This window comes from Cucurbita pepo, chromosome LG12 (genome assembly GCF_002806865.2).
Source record: "Cucurbita pepo subsp. pepo cultivar mu-cu-16 chromosome LG12, ASM280686v2, whole genome shotgun sequence".
Taxonomy (NCBI): Eukaryota; Viridiplantae; Streptophyta; class Magnoliopsida; order Cucurbitales; family Cucurbitaceae; genus Cucurbita; species Cucurbita pepo.
In genome coordinates, this window is record NC_036649.1 from 8,560,095 (window position 1) to 8,577,888 (window position 17,794).

The 17,794-nt window shown below is 38.9% G+C and overlaps 4 protein-coding genes across 7 annotated transcripts; 2 read left to right on the forward strand and 2 right to left on the reverse strand.

The window, feature by feature from the left end:
- The first annotated feature begins 1,326 nt into the window (after positions 1-1,326).
- On the forward strand, positions 1,327-7,338 carry LOC111806634 (protein TIME FOR COFFEE-like). Its single transcript, XM_023692013.1, has 15 exons — positions 1,327-1,637; positions 1,727-2,083; positions 2,210-2,382; positions 2,478-2,787; positions 2,906-3,185; positions 3,266-3,317; positions 3,406-3,486; positions 3,674-3,851; positions 3,954-4,023; positions 4,149-4,215; positions 4,301-4,678; positions 4,852-5,143; positions 5,232-6,726; positions 6,806-6,949; positions 7,007-7,338. Exons 1-13 carry the CDS (start codon positions 1,532-1,534, stop codon positions 6,620-6,622), a joined length of 3,735 nt encoding a protein of 1,244 aa, XP_023547781.1. The 5' UTR covers positions 1,327-1,531; the 3' UTR covers positions 6,623-6,726; positions 6,806-6,949; positions 7,007-7,338.
- Positions 7,339-8,151: 813 nt separating this feature from the next.
- LOC111806633 (fatty-acid-binding protein 1-like) lies at positions 8,152-10,512 on the reverse strand. Its single transcript, XM_023692012.1, has 4 exons — positions 10,080-10,512; positions 8,623-8,869; positions 8,430-8,521; positions 8,152-8,341 (listed from the first exon to the last, which is right to left on the reverse strand). Exons 1-4 carry the CDS (start codon positions 10,441-10,443, stop codon positions 8,181-8,183), a joined length of 864 nt encoding a protein of 287 aa, XP_023547780.1. The 5' UTR covers positions 10,444-10,512; the 3' UTR covers positions 8,152-8,180.
- A 650-nt stretch (positions 10,513-11,162) lies between these two features.
- On the reverse strand, positions 11,163-14,160 carry LOC111806532 (N-terminal acetyltransferase B complex catalytic subunit NAA20). 2 transcript variants are annotated; one of them, XR_002816820.1, is made up of 7 exons: positions 14,025-14,160; positions 13,817-13,907; positions 13,208-13,340; positions 12,951-13,020; positions 11,726-11,786; positions 11,444-11,647; positions 11,163-11,293 (listed from the first exon to the last, which is right to left on the reverse strand). XR_002816820.1 is itself a non-coding variant. In XM_023691885.1 (6 exons), the coding sequence occupies exons 1-6, from the start codon at positions 14,100-14,102 to the stop codon at positions 11,556-11,558; spliced, it is 525 nt and encodes a 174-aa protein (XP_023547653.1). In that variant the 5' UTR covers positions 14,103-14,160; the 3' UTR covers positions 11,279-11,555. The 2 variants fall into 2 exon arrangements, 1 of the variants encoding a protein (XP_023547653.1); XM_023691885.1 differs by having other exon boundaries at positions 11,279-11,647.
- A 383-nt stretch (positions 14,161-14,543) lies between these two features.
- LOC111807616 (pre-mRNA-splicing factor 18-like) lies at positions 14,544-17,496 on the forward strand. 3 transcript variants are annotated; one of them, XM_023693416.1, is made up of 3 exons: positions 14,544-15,483; positions 16,573-16,993; positions 17,166-17,496. In XM_023693416.1, exons 1-2 carry the CDS (start codon positions 14,638-14,640, stop codon positions 16,987-16,989), a joined length of 1,263 nt encoding a protein of 420 aa, XP_023549184.1. In that variant the 5' UTR covers positions 14,544-14,637; the 3' UTR covers positions 16,990-16,993; positions 17,166-17,496. The 3 variants fall into 3 exon arrangements, with proteins under 3 accessions (XP_023549184.1, XP_023549185.1, XP_023549183.1); XM_023693417.1 differs by having other exon boundaries at positions 16,573-16,989; XM_023693415.1 differs by having other exon boundaries at positions 16,573-17,496.
- The last annotated feature ends 298 nt before the right edge of the window (positions 17,497-17,794 follow it).

The following is a 17,794-nucleotide window of genomic DNA, read 5'->3' on the forward strand; positions in this document are numbered from 1 at the left end:
AGGTAGGCGACCAACCGGGGCCCACGATTGTTAATTTGATTCACATGAGGAGGCAGATGATTGTGGCTGCCAGTTCAGAGACCTTTTGATTTAATTTCTTTTTAGAAAAATAAAGATTTAAGATATTGCCACGTCGGATTCTAATCTTACGGTTTGGAACTGCTTACAGTTGATATAAGCGACCTGGTCCGTTGGTTTAGTAGTTAACCGGTGGTGCTGCGTTCATGTAATTAATACTTGTCGAGTGGACCCGTGTGGGGATTTTGAGACTGGAACTGACCGGCTGAATCGGTCAGCTAGGCCTACTTCATTGTTTCTCAGTTGCTTGTGGAAAGTTTTCGGAATTTCATCGTACTGNTCGGAATTTCATAGTACTGGCAACCAGCTACCGGCTACGCCTGTTTCGGATNTTCGGAATTTCATCGTACTGGCAACCAGCTACCGGCTACGCCTGTTTCGGATGTGGAGATATTTGTTGGACCGTTGATTTTCACGCCAGAACGTGAAAATAGTTTTACATATCATTTTCGCGGAAATCCGATTTTTTTAAAACTATAATAAATGTAATAATAATTTTATATTTTATTATTCCTAACCTGTTTAATATAAGAAAAACAGTCAAGACACCATTGTTGAATGAAATATTAATTAAATTAATTATAATTTTTATATTTATAAAAAAATAAAATATAAATTATTAACAACAATAAGTAAAAGTATATAATAATAGTTAAATAATAAATATTTAAAGAGAAAAATGGGAAATGGGTGGTGTCATCAACTGAGATCCACGTCAGCAATTGTGGAACCGTCCTTTGACCGAATTGGGAAAGACCAAAGAGGAGGAGAAATTGAGAAATTGAGAAATTAGACCTCACGCGTTATAAGGCGCGTGGCGAGTTGAGCATAAGTGAAACAAAAAAAAATATATATATATTTCGATTCGGATAACTAAAAAATTCATTNCCAAAAAATATTATATATTTCGATTCGGATAACTAAAAAATTCATTAAAATAAAATAAGGTTACACGTGGCTTATGTGTGCGAAGTGGCAATATTCCATCGAAAAACGACCCTCTTTGCCTTTGCCTTGCTGGCGTCAGCCAATCACAGCCGTCCGATTCATTTCCCTTCCAATGATTTTACTCGGTTAGGCAGCCCCTTTCCTGAAATCTCATCCGTCCATTCCTCCCCTTCAAAAGCAGATTTTGCGTGAAAGCGTCAAATTCCCAAAATATATATACATATATATATATATATATATATATATATAATAGAATAAATAAAATAAAATAAAAAAGTAAAAGAAAGTGATTAGATTAAAAGCACATAAAAGCACACAAAATAAACAACAAGAAGCTAGAGAGAAGGAGAGAGAGAGGGGGGGATTTTGCTGTTCATTTCATCATCGGGAGTTCGCCGGAGTTTATGGTTGTTTTCCGGTGAGGGTGGATTTGATTTGACTTCCGGAGGTGAAGAGGAATCGGGATTCATTTCGGTGAGAGAGTTTGATTTCATGATTGAGACGCATGATCATGGAGAAAAGCAGAGAAGCGAGGAGTTCGTCGAGTATAGTGGCCGCAAATGGATCCTCACGGCGACGTAGTAGAGCTACGGCCTTCAGAGATTTACCTGGTTCGAACTTCGCTTTCGTCGTTCTCTGACTTTGGCTTAACTCTCTTTTTGTTGTGTGATTCTTTATTAATGGTTGTTGTTTGTTGCAGAGGAAGGTCAGGTGGAGTTGCAAGAAACGGTGCGGTTAAGGGAGAGAGGAGGGAAGAGAGGCCGGGATCGAGAGTTTGCGAGTCGGAGCAAGCGGAGGAGAGGAGGGGGAAATAGAGAAGAAGAGGTGGAGGAAGAAGGAGGAGATACTAGTGCTGAAGATATTGTTGCTGATGGAGACAGCGATGAGGTTGAAGACGGTGGAGGAGTTTCTCTTATTCTCTCTTCTACTACGGCTGCTTCGGCTTCGAATCAGAACCAGAAGAGGAACTCTCTTCCGCCAAGAGTTGCGAAGCAACAATGGAAGGTTGTCGATGACGCGATGATTGGCGTTCCGGTTCCGAGAAAGGCTCGCTCAGGTATAGTGTAAAGCAAAGAAAGAAAAAGGAAATAGAACGATTGGCTCCTTATTTTTTTTTTTGTATTTTATGGAATCATGCTCCGTTTCATGATGGTAAAGTTTGTTTTTAATTCTTTTTGTACAGCTTCTGTCAAAAGATCACATGATTGCACGGTTTCAGGAAATAGTGGTGTTGGTGGAGCCGGAGAAGACATTGCAGACGACCACAGCCATCGGAACCAGTCCGATTCGCCAGCGAGGTCGTCTGCTGAGGTTGTTTCGCCATCGACTTCCGTTGTTTCGTCTAAGAAGAAGATGGTTAGTTCGTCGGGGGTTTCCCCCTTTTAATCATTGTTCGATGCATATATTTTTCGGAATGTTGGAGTGAGTTTTATTTTTCCATGAATTTTTAGAAATCCTCTGGACCGAAGACTCGATCAATGAAGACGTCTAAGGATTCTTCTCCGTCTGCCATGGAGGGGGATATTGAGATTGAGATCGCTGAGGTTCTTTTCGGACTAAAGAAACAACCACAGTGCTCCAAAAAGCAAGAAGTTAATATGAAACCATCATCGAACCAAGAAACAGAGGATTCCAGTGTTCTTCGTGACGGTACCAAGCCTCCGGTTACATCTACAGCGGCGAACTCTGCACAAACTGCCTTCCAAAAATCTGTTTCGCTTCAGAAGAATGATGCTATTTCAGATTTGTTACTTAATGTTGGTGGGTATTCTGAATCCTTGAGCTAAAGCAAATATTTCCAATTGGAACCTTAGTACTCTTCTCTATCCCGATTATCCTGTACTGATAACGTCCATTTTCACTCCATTTGCCATTGTAGCTGTAGAGAAGACCGAATCGTTGGATGGTGCAGCTAAAGCCGAATCTGAGAAACCTGCAGAGATTGAAATCTACCCCTCAAAGTTGGGAGGAGCATCCGATTTTAGTTTGAATCTTGGTTCCCATGAACGCAAAACTGAGGAAATGAAACCAGAAAAGGAAGTTTGCATTAGTGGAGATGAAAATAAGGAGAGCAAGAAAACTGTGTTGGTACAAGAAGATGTAACTTCATGCGTCGAAGGGGATGTTGATCCTGAAGATTTGTCGCCCCCTACTAAATCGTAAGCGATATAAGATCTTCATTTCCATCAATTCTTCCTGAAACAATTAATTTCAATATCAATTTTGTGTGCGTTCTTAGGATTCCAGAGGCTGAGACACAGAAAGAAGAGAAGTTCAAATTTGACTTGATGGTCAGAGTCTGCAGTTTTCAATTTCAATTTTGATTTCCTCTCATTTTTTAAGTATGAAGATTCTGATAAGTGCCTTTGTTGAACACAGGCTCCTCCAGCATCTCCAGAAAGGGATGGGTTGGCTGATATGGTATTAGATGCTAAGCCTTTGAGTCTGGGAATTCAAATGGTGAATAAGATTTTTGCAATTTTAGCAATATGCTAAGCCNCATGATTTTGTTTTTTAGAACTTTTGATTAATGGATATTTTCCCCCCATAAATCTCGTGTAGGGGAAAGAGACTTCAAATAAGNCTAAGCCTTTGTTTTTTAGAACTTTTGATTAATGGATATTTCCCCCCCATAAATCTCGTGTAGGGGAAAGAGACTTCAAATAAGGTTGAAAATGAAGATAGCATAGTGACAAGTGGGACAAAGTTTGAATTCTTTAAACTGGATTTGGAGAAACCACAATTAGATAGAAATTGCATCGCAATGCAAGAACAGAGTCAAAAGCAGCAGCCTAAGGGAGCCGCCGGCACCGTTGAAAATAATGGTACCCATCATTTCATCTTGAAGAACTTTCATTATGTTGATTAAAACACGATTATATGCCAAACTGTCTTCTCAACTGTTGTGATAATTGTACTTTCCCCAGACTCATCCACTTCAGTGCGCTTGCCCGTAATTCTGGGCGGCTGGCCAACTACCGAAATTCCTCCTGTCGGGTTAGAAATCATTTCTTTACAAACTATTTGCCTAAGCCAATGGCTAGTTTATATGTATTTTGTTGAAAGAATTTTCCTATTCACACCAAAATGAGACGTGGTCGTTTTCCCCCCTTATATTTCAGGTACATGCCACCCTTCCGGACAGTTCTACCCGTGGATATTGTTGACAAATCATCCACCAAACTACAGGTACCTTTCAGGATTTTTCTAAATCTGTCAAGTTCATCTGTGGATTTGTCAATGAATTTGCTATTGTATGTCCAAAATCTTGCAGCATCCGAAATTTATTCTCTCGCACCCTCGACCGAAGAGATGCTTGACCCACTATGATATTGCTCGAAACATTTATTTACACCAGCAATTTACAAAGACGAACTATTTCCACCCATCAGGCGATGCTTCTGCATCTCTTGCAGAGGCCAAACTAAAGAACATGTCCTCAAAAGAAGGCATGATTTTGAGTAACCCATTGGGCGGAAATCATTTGGATATGAACCTTAACTCTGCTCGACAGAAGGAGCAAGCTGAAGGTGACTTTCCTGGTAATGTGGTAAATGATAAAGTTCCTGAGGCTGCCTACTTGGCTGATATGGCTAAAAGCAAGCAGCTTGTATTTCAGCAGGGACAGGGAGCGTCGTTTGGTAACTCGATGGTACGATCTTCTTGACTATTTTTCTGCATTGAATTTCTGTAATCTATTTACTTTCAGTTAACTGGTCGGCTTATAACAGCAGAGAATTATTTTCTTTCTACTGCAGCCTGGTTCTGGATTCATATTNATTGGTCGGCTTATAACAGCAGAAAATTATTTTCTTTCTACTGCAGCCTGGTTCTGGATTCATATTCCCTATCAGTCAGCATCAAGCACCGACAGCAGCCACCGCAAATCAATCTGGGTCCACCAAATCTTCTAACCAATCGACACCACTGTTCACTAACCCAGAAGCTGGAACACTTGTGAGCTTTCCAGCATTTCCTGCGGTATCTAGTAACATGAGCTACACTCATCCGAATGTGGTTTCAATTGAAGCTCCATACTTGGGAAAACATCAGAACAATAGCTATCCATTCACCTTCTCTACTCCTGCGGGAACGAGTGCTACATATAGAGCAAGCAGTGCACAACCCTTGCCTCTTTTCNCTTCAGAACAATAGCTATCCATTCACCTTCTCTACTCCTGCGGGAACGAGCGCTACATATAGAGCAAGCAGTGCACAACCCTTGCCTCTTTTCAATGGATCTTTCTATCCATCTCAGCTGTTCCATCCATCCCAAATTCAGCCAGCACAAACTCAATCTCATCACCAACCAAGTGGCTCCCATAAACAACCACAAACTCAGCAGCAGCAATGGAGTGTGCACGTACCTGGGAACAACGTACCGCCATCAAATGGTATGCAAGTAAAGCAGCAGTCGACAGAACAGCATTTGCCACTGCCTAAGCAATCTCGCAAGCATGAGAATGAGACCAGTGGAGAGGACAGTACATCCCTTTCCGACATGCGGCCAGCTTCAGTTCAGAAAAGTGCTTATGGACAAAACTTCATTTTGCCTGTTCCAGCACTGGGTTTCACCTTGATGCCATCTGGAACATTTAATAATGGCAATGGTGGAAATAATGGCGAGAAGAAACAGTCCCATCCACAAAATTTGAAGAGCACAGTTGCCTTAGTTCCATCTCAGGGACTCACAATGTCCTTTGCTTCATATAATGGAAATGGTACCCCATCAAACCTCAACTTCACACCAACTGTCTTTCAGAATCTTCCTGATATGCAACGTACAGGGTTTCAGGGAGCACCTGCTCCCCAAGCTACAAAGCAGAAGAATCACCAAATTTCAGAAGGGAGGAATGGAGTTGTTGTGTCCGGTACCAGTGACAGGAACACTGGAAATTCTTCTGCAAAGCCGTCTGCAACTTCAGGCCAGACCCTTGTTTTCGGTAATTCTTCAAGGACTCTAAACTTCATGACATCTTCTGTCCCTGTAAACTGGCCCTCCCCCTCCACGACGAACCGACCTGCTGGTAGTTCTTCAGCTAACCAACAGCAGCACATATTGCAACAGCAACAGGCAACCATGGTGCCTCGAAGTAAAGGACCGTCTAATAATAGCTTGCCCTCGTCGGCTACGACCAAGTTTCCTTGCAGTGCCCCTCCTGGTTTCTCACAACCTTTGATACAATGCGACAATTCTATCCAGTCTCCTGCACAGAAGAACTCGGGTAGAATGGTTGGTACCGTTGTCCCTATGACATCTCTCCATCTTGCTTCCTCCACTGCAGTCCATAAGAGTTCCACTCAACAGAAAGGCAATAATACTCCTCACGGCCAGACCCAGATATCCTTTGGGGGAGATTTCAAGCCAGGTTTTACACAGATGCAACACCTTCCAACTGGCGGTCACTCTCCATCTAGCAGTGGAAAATTAAGAAACACAAGCAGTAAAACCAGTCCCTCAGTTGCTCCCGTCCAACCGAAACAGGATGAAAGCTCATCTACTGGAGCTGGCAAGAAATCGTCTCCAGTGTGTGGTAGAAATGTGCCTTCAATCTTGAACACATGCCCCAGTCATCTATCAGAACTTAAATACTAGACCCTTTTTTTGTTCCAGCAGCTATAGAAACACTAACATCGAGTTGAATTAATTCCAGCTCCTCCCCATTAGATGTTTTGATGGATGATTCAACCCTAGAAGTGGTGGCTGCTCAATACCATTTCATCTAAGCAAGACCAGTGGAAGATGAACCAAACATGGAAGCANTCAACCCTAGAAGTGGTGGCTGCTCAATACCATTATATCTAAGCAAGACCAGTGGAAGATGAACCAAACATGGAAGCACCCAAAGAGGTTTGGTTTTCTTGAGGGATGATGATTCATGGAACTCAAACCATGATATGCTTTCCAAACTTGCCAATGCACATAAAGAATCNTCATGGAACTCAATCCATGATATGCTTTCCAAACTTGCCAATGCACATAAAGAATCAATTCGATGAAGTGAGAGGCATTACGAGGATCATAGGCTCGAAAAGTTTGCAACCACCAAGATATTTTGATGGCACGATTCACCAGAAGCATGTCGAGGAGCATATCGACAAATGGGCATGGATTTTTGTGGGAAAAAAATCACAAAACTTGAAGTTTAACCCTAGTGACTTGGTTAGATTATGTATATTGTAAGTGATTGCATATTATTAGTAGGGCCTATTTTTTGGTTTATATATTGTTTACTGCTAGACAGAGACATGTGAATATGATATTATACTTGGAAAAAAAAAAAAAACAGCGTATTCATTCTTTGCTAGGAATTTTATTTGTTCATTCTGAGTTTACAGGGAAGGAAGATGAACATCTGAAGAGGGAGGAAGATTGTTGAAAAGGTCAGTAAAGCTTTTCCACTATGATTCTAATTCTCTCATCGTCATTTTCAGTATAGTGTAAACAATAATGCAGTTTGATGCTGTAAAGCACATGGAATAAGGAAGGGATGGAGTTTGCAGATTTGATTTGAAATCTTCATTTCTTGCAGGAAAAATGACAACTTCTTGTCTACTTTTTTCTGGGTAATCTGATGGGTCATCTAATTATTTGATGCTAGAACAACTCAACTAATNAATAATAAATATCAATGAATGTTACTTTATTTTAAAACTATCATTTCATTTTTAATTTGAAATTGCAGCTTCTAGTCCTAAAAAGTAATGGCGAAGTACTTTTAGGCTTTAGTTTTGCCTTTTATTTTAAAATTTTAGGTCTTAGTTTAAATTTATTCCATTTTGAACGTTTAAACTTCTAAATGTTTACTAAACATGTAAAAAACGAATCATCCTAGTTTTTGTTATATAATTTTATCATCTCTTATTCACTCGTGAATTACATTTCTTCAACTGATGTGGCTTTAATTATATATTCGTATTAATATTCTAATACGTTTATTCAAAGCTATATCATAAAAAATAAAGATAGGACCAGATAGGGCTACTTTTTATTAAATTCATGGATTTTGAAACTTTAAGGAGTAAAATGAAACAAAACAAACCAAAAAGTTCAATATAATCAAAGCAAATATTTTGAAATTTTAGAGACCGAAACCGAGTCGTATAAAAACCAAATTGAAAATAAATGTTAAAAAAAAAAAATGCATTCCATATTATTTGGCTTTCTTTTTTAATTCCTTCTGAAGAGTAGTAAATAAAGCTCGTCTGATATCTTCTTTGGCTTGTCTATCAAATGGGTCTTCACCAATATAGAGATCTAAAATGGCTCTACACAGTATTTGGCTCTGAATGCTTCCCACTTCCTTCCCATCAACTTCAAAACACAACAAAAACAATTGCATTCCATATTATTCACATCATCACTCTTTCTCCATCATTCTAAATAAGGATCTAAATCTCACCCATCGTTCGGAGGACGTGCCCTCGTTCCTTTGAGAGATCGATTACAGATCCTCGACATACTTTATATTCATCTTTGAATTGGGAAGTGAATCTGCAAAGAAACAAGCAATTAAGAGACGGTGTTCCCAATAACACGACGTGGTCTAGACAGTAAAAATCACTCATTCATTTCTAAGGCAATAACTGACTCACTTTCGAAGCAATGCTTTGCTGTTTGAACCCCCGAACTTTTGGAGTCGGGTTCCAATCGACTCTTCAAATGCATTTCGAACGAACCCGACTCTCAGTTTCTCGTAGTCTATTTGAAGTCTAACAGTCATTCGTATATCGCCTTCCATGACATCTTTTTCAAAGTCCTTTTCTTGTAGTTCAGATACAGTGAGTTTCCCATACTTCTCACTCAGTGATTCCTTTAGGTCATCACTGTCAGCATAAACACCTACACACAGTCGTCACTCATTTCAATATCACATAAGCAGAAAAGCATACTAACCATGCCATAATGTATTTCAAAACATCATACATATTGGTAGATCAGGAAAGTCTCTCTTAACAAAGATTGTAACTCATGAATCGACAAATCTCGACCACCTTTCCATCATCTTATGCTCAATTGAAGTTCATTTCCACTGTTTTTCCAAACGTTCTAAGATGTGTTGTAATAGCCCAAGGTCACCGCTAGTAGATATTGTCTTCTTTCGGCTTTCCCTTTTGGGCTTCCCCTCAAGGTTTTTAAAATGCGTATGCTAGGGAGAGGTTTCTACGCCCTTGTAAAGAATGATTCGTTCCCCTCCCCAACTGATGTGGGATCTTACAATCTACCCCTCTTCGGGACCGAATGTCCTCATTGGCACATCCCCCGGTGTCTAGCTTTGATATCATTTGTAACGACCCAAGCCCACCTCCAGCCGATATTGTCCTCTATGGGCTTCCCCTCAAGGTTTTTAAAACGTGTTTGCTAAAGAGAGGTTTCCACACCCTTATAAAGAACTCTTCATTCTCCTTCCTAATGATATGAGATCTCACAATTCACCCTTTTCGGGGTCCAGCATCCTCGCTGGCACTCGTTCCCCTCTCCAATCGATTTGAGATCTCACAAATGATATGCAAGGTGAGAATTTGAGCCTCTGAACTCTTGATCGCGATGATACATACTTTATGCCATATGCTGTTGTTGGTGAATCTTGTGGTTTGCTTTAGAAATGGTTTTCAAAACCATCTTCAGATTCTTCCAAAACATAAAAAATCAATTAAAGTCCTGTACTAGTCGTCTTCTTTTGCTTTCCTTTCTTCTTTAAAAGATTCTTCATGTTTTCTTAGTTCTCTTCAGTTTGTTTGATCTGTTTTGAGAATTACTGATGATATTACACACATTTCAATCTCTAACTCATGATTTCAAGTGGAAAACAACACACATTTCAATCTCTAACTCATGATTTCAAGTGAAAACAACACAAAACTACATCTAGGCCATCCAATGCCGCTATTAAGAACATATTTGAGCCAGAAAATCTTTCTAAAAACAGTCTCCCAAAGCCATAGATGATACCAAACCAAGAATCGCAAATACCCATCACATCAATCAGTCCAAATTCAACATTCAATCAAACTATAAAGCTCCTAAAAAGTAGAAATGTGGTAGAACATACCAAATGCATAAACAGTGATGTTCTTCAGTCCCAGAACAGCTTTTTTCCGCAACCCAATTCCGAGAAGCTGCTGGGAATCTCTAATCACAGACGGAAACGACAATCCGGTCCTCGGGTCAACAACAGAATGGGCGGTCGAATTGTCCGCCAGAGAGAGAGAAGCCAACAGGGGCGATGAATTCAACGTGCTTTCAAGAAATGGGGTTAGTAGGTTCATCGAATTTCTAGTTGCGGCGACAAATCCGATTGTCGCCGCAGCGCCGACGGCCGCGGATGCGGCGACAGCGTAGGATGGGCGGGGAAAGCTGTGGCGTGGGGGCTTTGGTGGCTGAGGAAACGAGAAGGGGAAGCGGAGAGATGCCATTTTTTTTTGTAATGTTTGTTTTTGGCGGTTCGATACGTAACAGTGTCCTTACGAGTTATTGGAAAGAAGAATGAAAAAAATATAAAAATAAAAAAGGAACTAAAATGGGTCCACGTGGAGGTGTTGAATTCATACGTGGTAAATCACAATTTATGACCTAGAGGAAATTATATATAATTAGTGTGAAATAATTTTCTAAACTTTAAAAGTTTTTAATGAAGTAAATTAGTATATATTAATAAGTGTAAATAACTTTACATTTTAGTAAATATGTAATAGATTAATATAAATAAATAATGTATTAATTATCATCTTAAGGATTTGGTAGGACTGAGATTCACATAAAATCGAACTTGGATAGAAGTGAACAAGATTTGACAACCAAATACAAAAGTCAAAAGCTTAATCTTTCCCTAGAAAATAATATATAAAAGATAAATAACGACGAGAAAGACATTTTTGTCATTACATGGAACTATATATATATATATATATATATATATATATATATATATAAAACAATTTCATCTATAAAATTTAATAGTTTTCTTTTGGGTGGGTCTGAAATAATTTCATTGAAATGAAACACAAGAAAAAACTCCCGGGCAGACACACTTAAAAAAATCATGAATTTGTAGGTAGGTGATAATAATAGGCCAAGACTAATAATATCCGCTAACTGTGTGCTTGAATGGTTACACAAATCACTCCGACGTAAATATCAAACAATGACCATCAACTACTTTCAAATTACTAAAATTGCAAATTTTTAAGCATCATTAATAAGACATACAAGGGCAGCAACTTCTATGGATATTGAGGTTCTTCTATCTTGTGAAGAATTCTTCTCCTTAAAAACAAAAGTCCCAGAAAACAGAGTGTTTCAACAACATTAGGTGATCATTGAAAAAGAATTAAATGAAACAACAGTTTGAAGCTACTAAATAGTTGAAGTAAAAGGTTTAGCTTCATTTTTTGTCAGGGTAATACAAGTACTTACGATGCACGTACAGCCCGTTCTCAAGAAGACGATAGCTAGCCTCTCGCTATCCTCAACTCATGAGCACATGATATTTTTTCTTCATCAATGATTGAACGACGTTTCTCTCAAGCTAATCATATTCTAGTTCGTCGGGAGTCACTGGCCTTTTAAGTGGGATGATCGACTTCTTATCGACATCTCGCGATAATGCTTTCCTCATATCTGAAATAGACCATAACAAAGCTAGTTAAGAGATTACCAAAATCATTTATTTCGTTCTCTTGGGTCGGGTAGACTCACCTAATCCATCTTCCTCCCCCGAATAATAACGCAGCACACGCCGATAGATAACATAGTCAAGCTGGTTGAGGGAAAAAAATAAACAATAAAAAAAGAATGTCCGTGGTAAGTGTTCCCTTCCTCCATGTGAAGATAAAAAGAACCATTTCAGCAGGGGAAATTATAAGAACACAACTGAGCATAAAAATAAAAGGTTCACGTAAGTAATATATATAGCTTATAAGAAGAAATATGACCAAACACTCATATTCTAACTAGAATCTCTGTGAGGTTGACATAGATAACACTAAACCACTCATAGACGTTCCTCGCATTTTTCTCTACTTTTCTATTGAATAATTTTTTTCCAAATTAGGATCTTAGAAACTGCATAACATTCAGAAGAACTCCACAAAGAGGGCATTGTAAAACAGGAATAAACCTGATACCACTTGCAGAAAGTTGAAAAGAAACAGCAGTTTTGCTTTGGATGAATACATATAGAAGATAGAACGAGAACAAATAAATTGGTAAGTATTACATTTCTAAATTTACTAGTGCTTATTTGACACTGAAAGCCCTTGCCAAACAACTCAAAAGTGTGAATCAAGCATTAGTGCAGTATTTCTAAGTTCCAATCAGCTTTTATTGGTTTGGAAGTCAAATAATCCATCCTTATGGCTTTCATTGTTGATGATTATAAGAGAAGAAAGAAAAAATGGTCTTCAAGCTTGATAATGGGAGGACTTGTGATAAGGTCAACTGGAGCCTTTTGGATACTATCCTAAAAGTTAAAAGCTTTGGAAATAAATGGAAGAAAAATTACTCGTGTGTGTTTCGAGCACCAGTTATGAGAGACCTAGAGGTAACATAAATAGCAGTTTTTCTTTGATGCTTTGTGTTCGTCTCCTGAGTCCTGGAAAGGAAGGCGAAAACCATATCGGCGAACACTACTAGACCAATTGTACATTGTACATGACGTTTGGGTCCAGGGGGAGGAAATAAATATTATGTTTGGAAGCTTACTGTTTTATTCTAACCCAAGATCAGTAGCGTGAACAGTCTTTTTCGTAACTTTGTTCGCTCTTGACTTAGGCCAGTCAATCCACCTTAAACCAGATTGACTATAATCGGCGATATATACAACTTCGATAGAACTGAAATATTAAGAATGACTTAAGAAACTAAAGCAACACAGTTTCAGTAGCTTGCAACTTCACTAACACGTTTCTAAGAGGAAATCTACCTTTTCATACATCTTGATTGCAGGGGTGTTCGATGCCCTCACAAAGAGATCAACAAAATAAGCTTTATCACTGCCAGAAAGGAAAAAAAAGGCTCTCATTAAATATAAAGCTCAAGATGAAGAGAAAAACTGAATTGAACATTAAATCTTGAACCAGAAATAATTTTTTTCAAGGTTTTATTATACTAACATCTTACATCTTGTTGTGCATAAAATAGTGTTTCTCAGATATATAATTACAATCAAGTTCATCTTACACTTCGTCACTAATATCCTCGAGCAGGTTCATGAGCTTCTTAGCTAATTGTTGCCTGCGATATTCTGGAGCAACAGTTACAGCAGTTACGTGACCGTGCCATGACTCGCCTTGCCCCTCGACTTTTCCCATGACTGCAATGGAAAATCATACAAAAATCAAATAGTTTCAAACAGCTTGAAATAAAGGTCATCAAGACCGCAATATTTTGAATGAACTCACTTTAGTTATCTAATAATTTCGTTCCTACTACACAAGATCTAGCTCGTTGTTCTATTCAGAGAGTGAATTGGCAGTTCAGTGATGAGAATAAACATGAGAACTTAACTAGAATTAATGACTTTCTGAAATTCGAAGTACTTCATAATTTATAGGCTCTAAAGTTCAACAGAATCGATAATCCCACACAAATTGAATGTAGCCATGAATATGCGTGTCTCTAGTCAATTAATAAATAAATTCAACCCACACCTACGATCCAACTGAGAAATAAAGCTCCAAACAATGAGACTAATCCAAGCAAGAAGAAAGAAGAACACAAAACATTCGGCCAAACTAAAAGATAATACGAGAAAAGAATTAGTGGATAAACAAACTAATAGCGACTCACTGTAACCCATTATGCGGTTCCCAGGGGCCTCTGCGACATGGAAGTAATCAGGCCATCTTGCCAAGTAGGTCATATAGAAGGACATGTTGAACTGCAAAAAAGAAAAGCCAAAGAAGATTGCATCAACATCGACAAGATTCAGAGTGCATTTAGAAACCGGAAAACCATTTTCAAATCAGAAGCTGAAATTGAAACAGAGAAAATTTACGGTTTCCGTGAGGTGATCGAGATTGACGGAAGTGAATCGAAGCAGATCATTGCAGCAAAATCTGCGTAACGTCGTCATCGCCTTTTCTCTCACCCTGTGTCCGTAAATGCTCTGTTCTGCCTTTCTTCTTCACCAGAGAGGATTTTGTTGTTGAAATGGGCCAAAAGCCCATACAAAAGAGTGTGAAATTCCATTCTAGTCCTCCCTTCGTAGGCCTTATTTAAAAAATATATTTATTTCAAATAATTTTTTAATGTATAATTACAATTTTCAATATAAATTTTATTAAAATTATAAAAGATCTAAATAAATCCAACCATTTTTCATAAGCAAAAGTAAATTTCAATATATATATATTTATTTGTTTTTATCATGATAATAATTTTTTTATTTTAAAAAAAAACTATAATTTAAGTGAGTGTTAAATATTTTGGGCTGGAATATAAAATGTAATTATGTTTAAACGTAGGGACTAAAATGTAATTTATATTCATAATTTAAGCTCAAGCTAGAGGAACGAATCATAAAGAAATTGTGTTCCTCTCGTCTAATTAGATTACGGAAGTAAGCCCTAACAGAGATTCCGGCGAGATAGAACCCCAGAACAGAATCAATGGATCTCCTCAAGCAAGAACTTCTCAAGAAACGTCAAGCCCTAGCTACTGAAACCGGCGGCAAGCGCGTCTTCAAGCGATCCGAGATCGAACAGAAGCAAATCCAGCAGCTGCGAGAGAAAGAGAAGCGCGAATTGGAAGCTAAAGCTCTCCGCCAATCCTCCACCACATCTCCCAACGCCGAGGCCACCTCCGCATCTTCCAAATCCAATTCATTAGCCTCGGCCTCCACTACTTCCTCCTCTGCTGCAATCAATTCTACCGCCACCACTTCGAAATCCCTAACGGACGAGCAGAACATCGACAATCTCGTCCTTCCCAGACAGGAAGTGATTCGGAGACTCCGGTTTCTGAAACAGCCCATTACGCTTTTCGGGGAAGATGACGATGCTCGGCTCGACCGTTTGAAGTTTGTGCTGAAAGCGGGGCTTTTCGAGGTGGATAGTGATTTGACCGAGGGACAAACCAACGATTTTCTTCGGGATATTGCGGAGTTAAGGAAGCGGCAGAAGACGGGGATTTTGAGCGAGAGGAAGAGGCAGAAGAAGGAGGATGGTGCTGGGGAAGAGGGAGATGGAGGTGGGGCTGATGAAGATAGTGCCGATGGGGGTTCGAGTGGCGTCGACGCTGACAAAGATTTGAAGAGAATCAAAGCCAATTTTGATGAGTTATGTGAGGAAGATAAGATATTGGTGTTTTTTAAGAGGTTGTTGAACGAGTGGAACCAGGAGTTGGATGAAATGCCTGAAGCAGAGAAGCGGACAGCCAAAGGGAAGTCTATGGTAGCAACATTCAAGCAGTGTGCTCGTTATTTGCATCCTCTGTTCAAGTTTTGTAGGAAGAAGGTACAATTTTTGCCCCCTTTAATTTCACAGTCGATCTGTTGAATGTTTCTTTTTCGTGATGATTCTGCATCATTATATCTTTAGACTTCATGGTAGGTTCGAGAATAACCAGAGCATCTTTTTCTTTCTTATTTCGTTTGCTCTGCTAGTGCTCTGGTGAAAAGGTTCCCCTGCGAGCATGTAGATGTTAGTGATGGCTACATAGAATAAGCATGCATATGATTCGTCTTAAACTCATTGATACATTTTGCATTTCAGTTGGTCTTGGGAGAGGCACCAATTTGGAATTATTTTTTGATTAGTTCTGTTAGTCTTGATACTCTCACGAGAGAGCTCCCACAAGAAAAGCTCAACTTCCTTTTGATATATTTCAAGTGACATATCACCTTGTAAAGATTGGGGTTCTTTGGAATCATACATTCACTGTATCCTTGAGTAGGGAGTTGCAAGAAGAGGGGAGAAAACCCTGTATTGTCAAACGGCCAAATTCATTTATTGGAAGAACACTAAGTAGATATGGGAGAGAGACCCACTCTTTAGTTTCAGATCCAAAAAATGAAGGAAAAAAAGAATCTAAAACCAGGGTGTCCTAATTTCAAGTAGAGAGGTTCCAATTTGAGACAGAGGATCTCCTTGGGTAAGCGTTTGAAAGTGGATCATCACCCATCCAAAAGTTTATAGGAATGTCATTCCAATCGACACTTCGATCCTATTGGAGATTAAATCATTTTAATTGATAATAGGTCACCAATTGGTAATCGTCTTTAGAAGTGTGTTGAGAAGTAGATACTGACGATAAACCGTTACTTCATTTATCAGATCGGCTTTTTTACGATTACAGCGTAGGACTATGGTCAGCTGTTTAGATGGTTGCTGACTGTTGTGTGAAGGTGACTGCCTCGTCCTAATTGGCGATGAATTATATGATACAAGTTTACAACTTATTGGGTTAACCGAGCATAACTCAATTACTCAAAGTCATATACATTCGACCAAGAGATCGGAGATTATAGCTTCTCAATTGAGTATCTTGTAAGATTTCCTTTTTAGCAGATAATTTTCATTAACGTTATTAAAATTTGATTTTAGGTTCTTCCCGACGATATTCGGCAAGCATTGTTGGTCGTTGTTGAATGCTGCATGAAGCGAGACTATCTAGCTGCCATGGATCAATACATTAAGATGGCTATTGGAAATGCCCCCTGGCCTATTGGTGTCACTATGGTTGGTATTCACGAACGTTCAGCTCGTGAGAAGATCTACACCAACAGTGTGGCCCATATCATGAATGACGAAACAACAAGGAAATACTTACAATCAATCAAGAGATTGATGACATTCTGTCAACGGCGCTATCCAACAATGCCATCCAAGGCAGTAGAATTTAACAGCTTGGCAAATGGTAGCGACCTGCAGTCCCTGCTAGCTGAAGAGAGAGTTTCTGGAGGAGGCAAGCAGGGATCTGATGAACGGCTACGAATCATGCCCGCCCCCGAAGATAGCTAAGCAAGTTACAATATCCTCTCCTGGCTGCTATTCTTTACAGTCTTCATGATATATAATCTAAATCTCCTCAGCATAGTTTGGTAGTCATTGAGTCAATTTCTGATTACTGTTTGAGATTTAAGTCTATCGACGGCCAAATACTTGCTATCAAAACGTTGACGACGATTTGTCGACAGTGTTTTCAGGCCATAGAATTCAAGAGCTTTGTGAACAGTATGACCTGCAGTCCCTGCTAGCAGAAAATAATCTGGACGAGGCAAGCAGCGTGTTCCCAACGAAGTGGTTCGAAACACGTTCGCCCCAGAAGATCGCTACCCGGTAAGAAGAACCTCTCCTAGCTGCTATTCTGTATCTGTATGATATCTGAATACTGATTGAGATTTTGAAGTCTTTCAACGTTCTTAAATTATGGAACAGTGCTTCAGAACCTTCTATTTTGTTGAGTAGGATGACAAGACAAGTGCAGTAGGAATAAATAAAGTCACTATCACTGTAGTGGATTCCCAACTGAAAGGTGTTTTCTTTTAATTTAAAACAATATTTGATAAATCTGTAATTTTTAATTTCGTGCATAAAATTCTTAATATATTTATTACTTTTTAAAAGTGCATAGTACAAAAAATTTAAAATTTAAAATTTAAATTCATATATTGTTTTTTGTGCATTTATTTAATTAAAAATTAATGATCGAATATTGGGAAGGAAAATGAGAGCGGAATAGACTGAGAAGGACCTGCCGAATAATTACGAGAATATACACGTAAGCACCAGGTGTCTGATTTATTTTAATATTCTATTTATATTT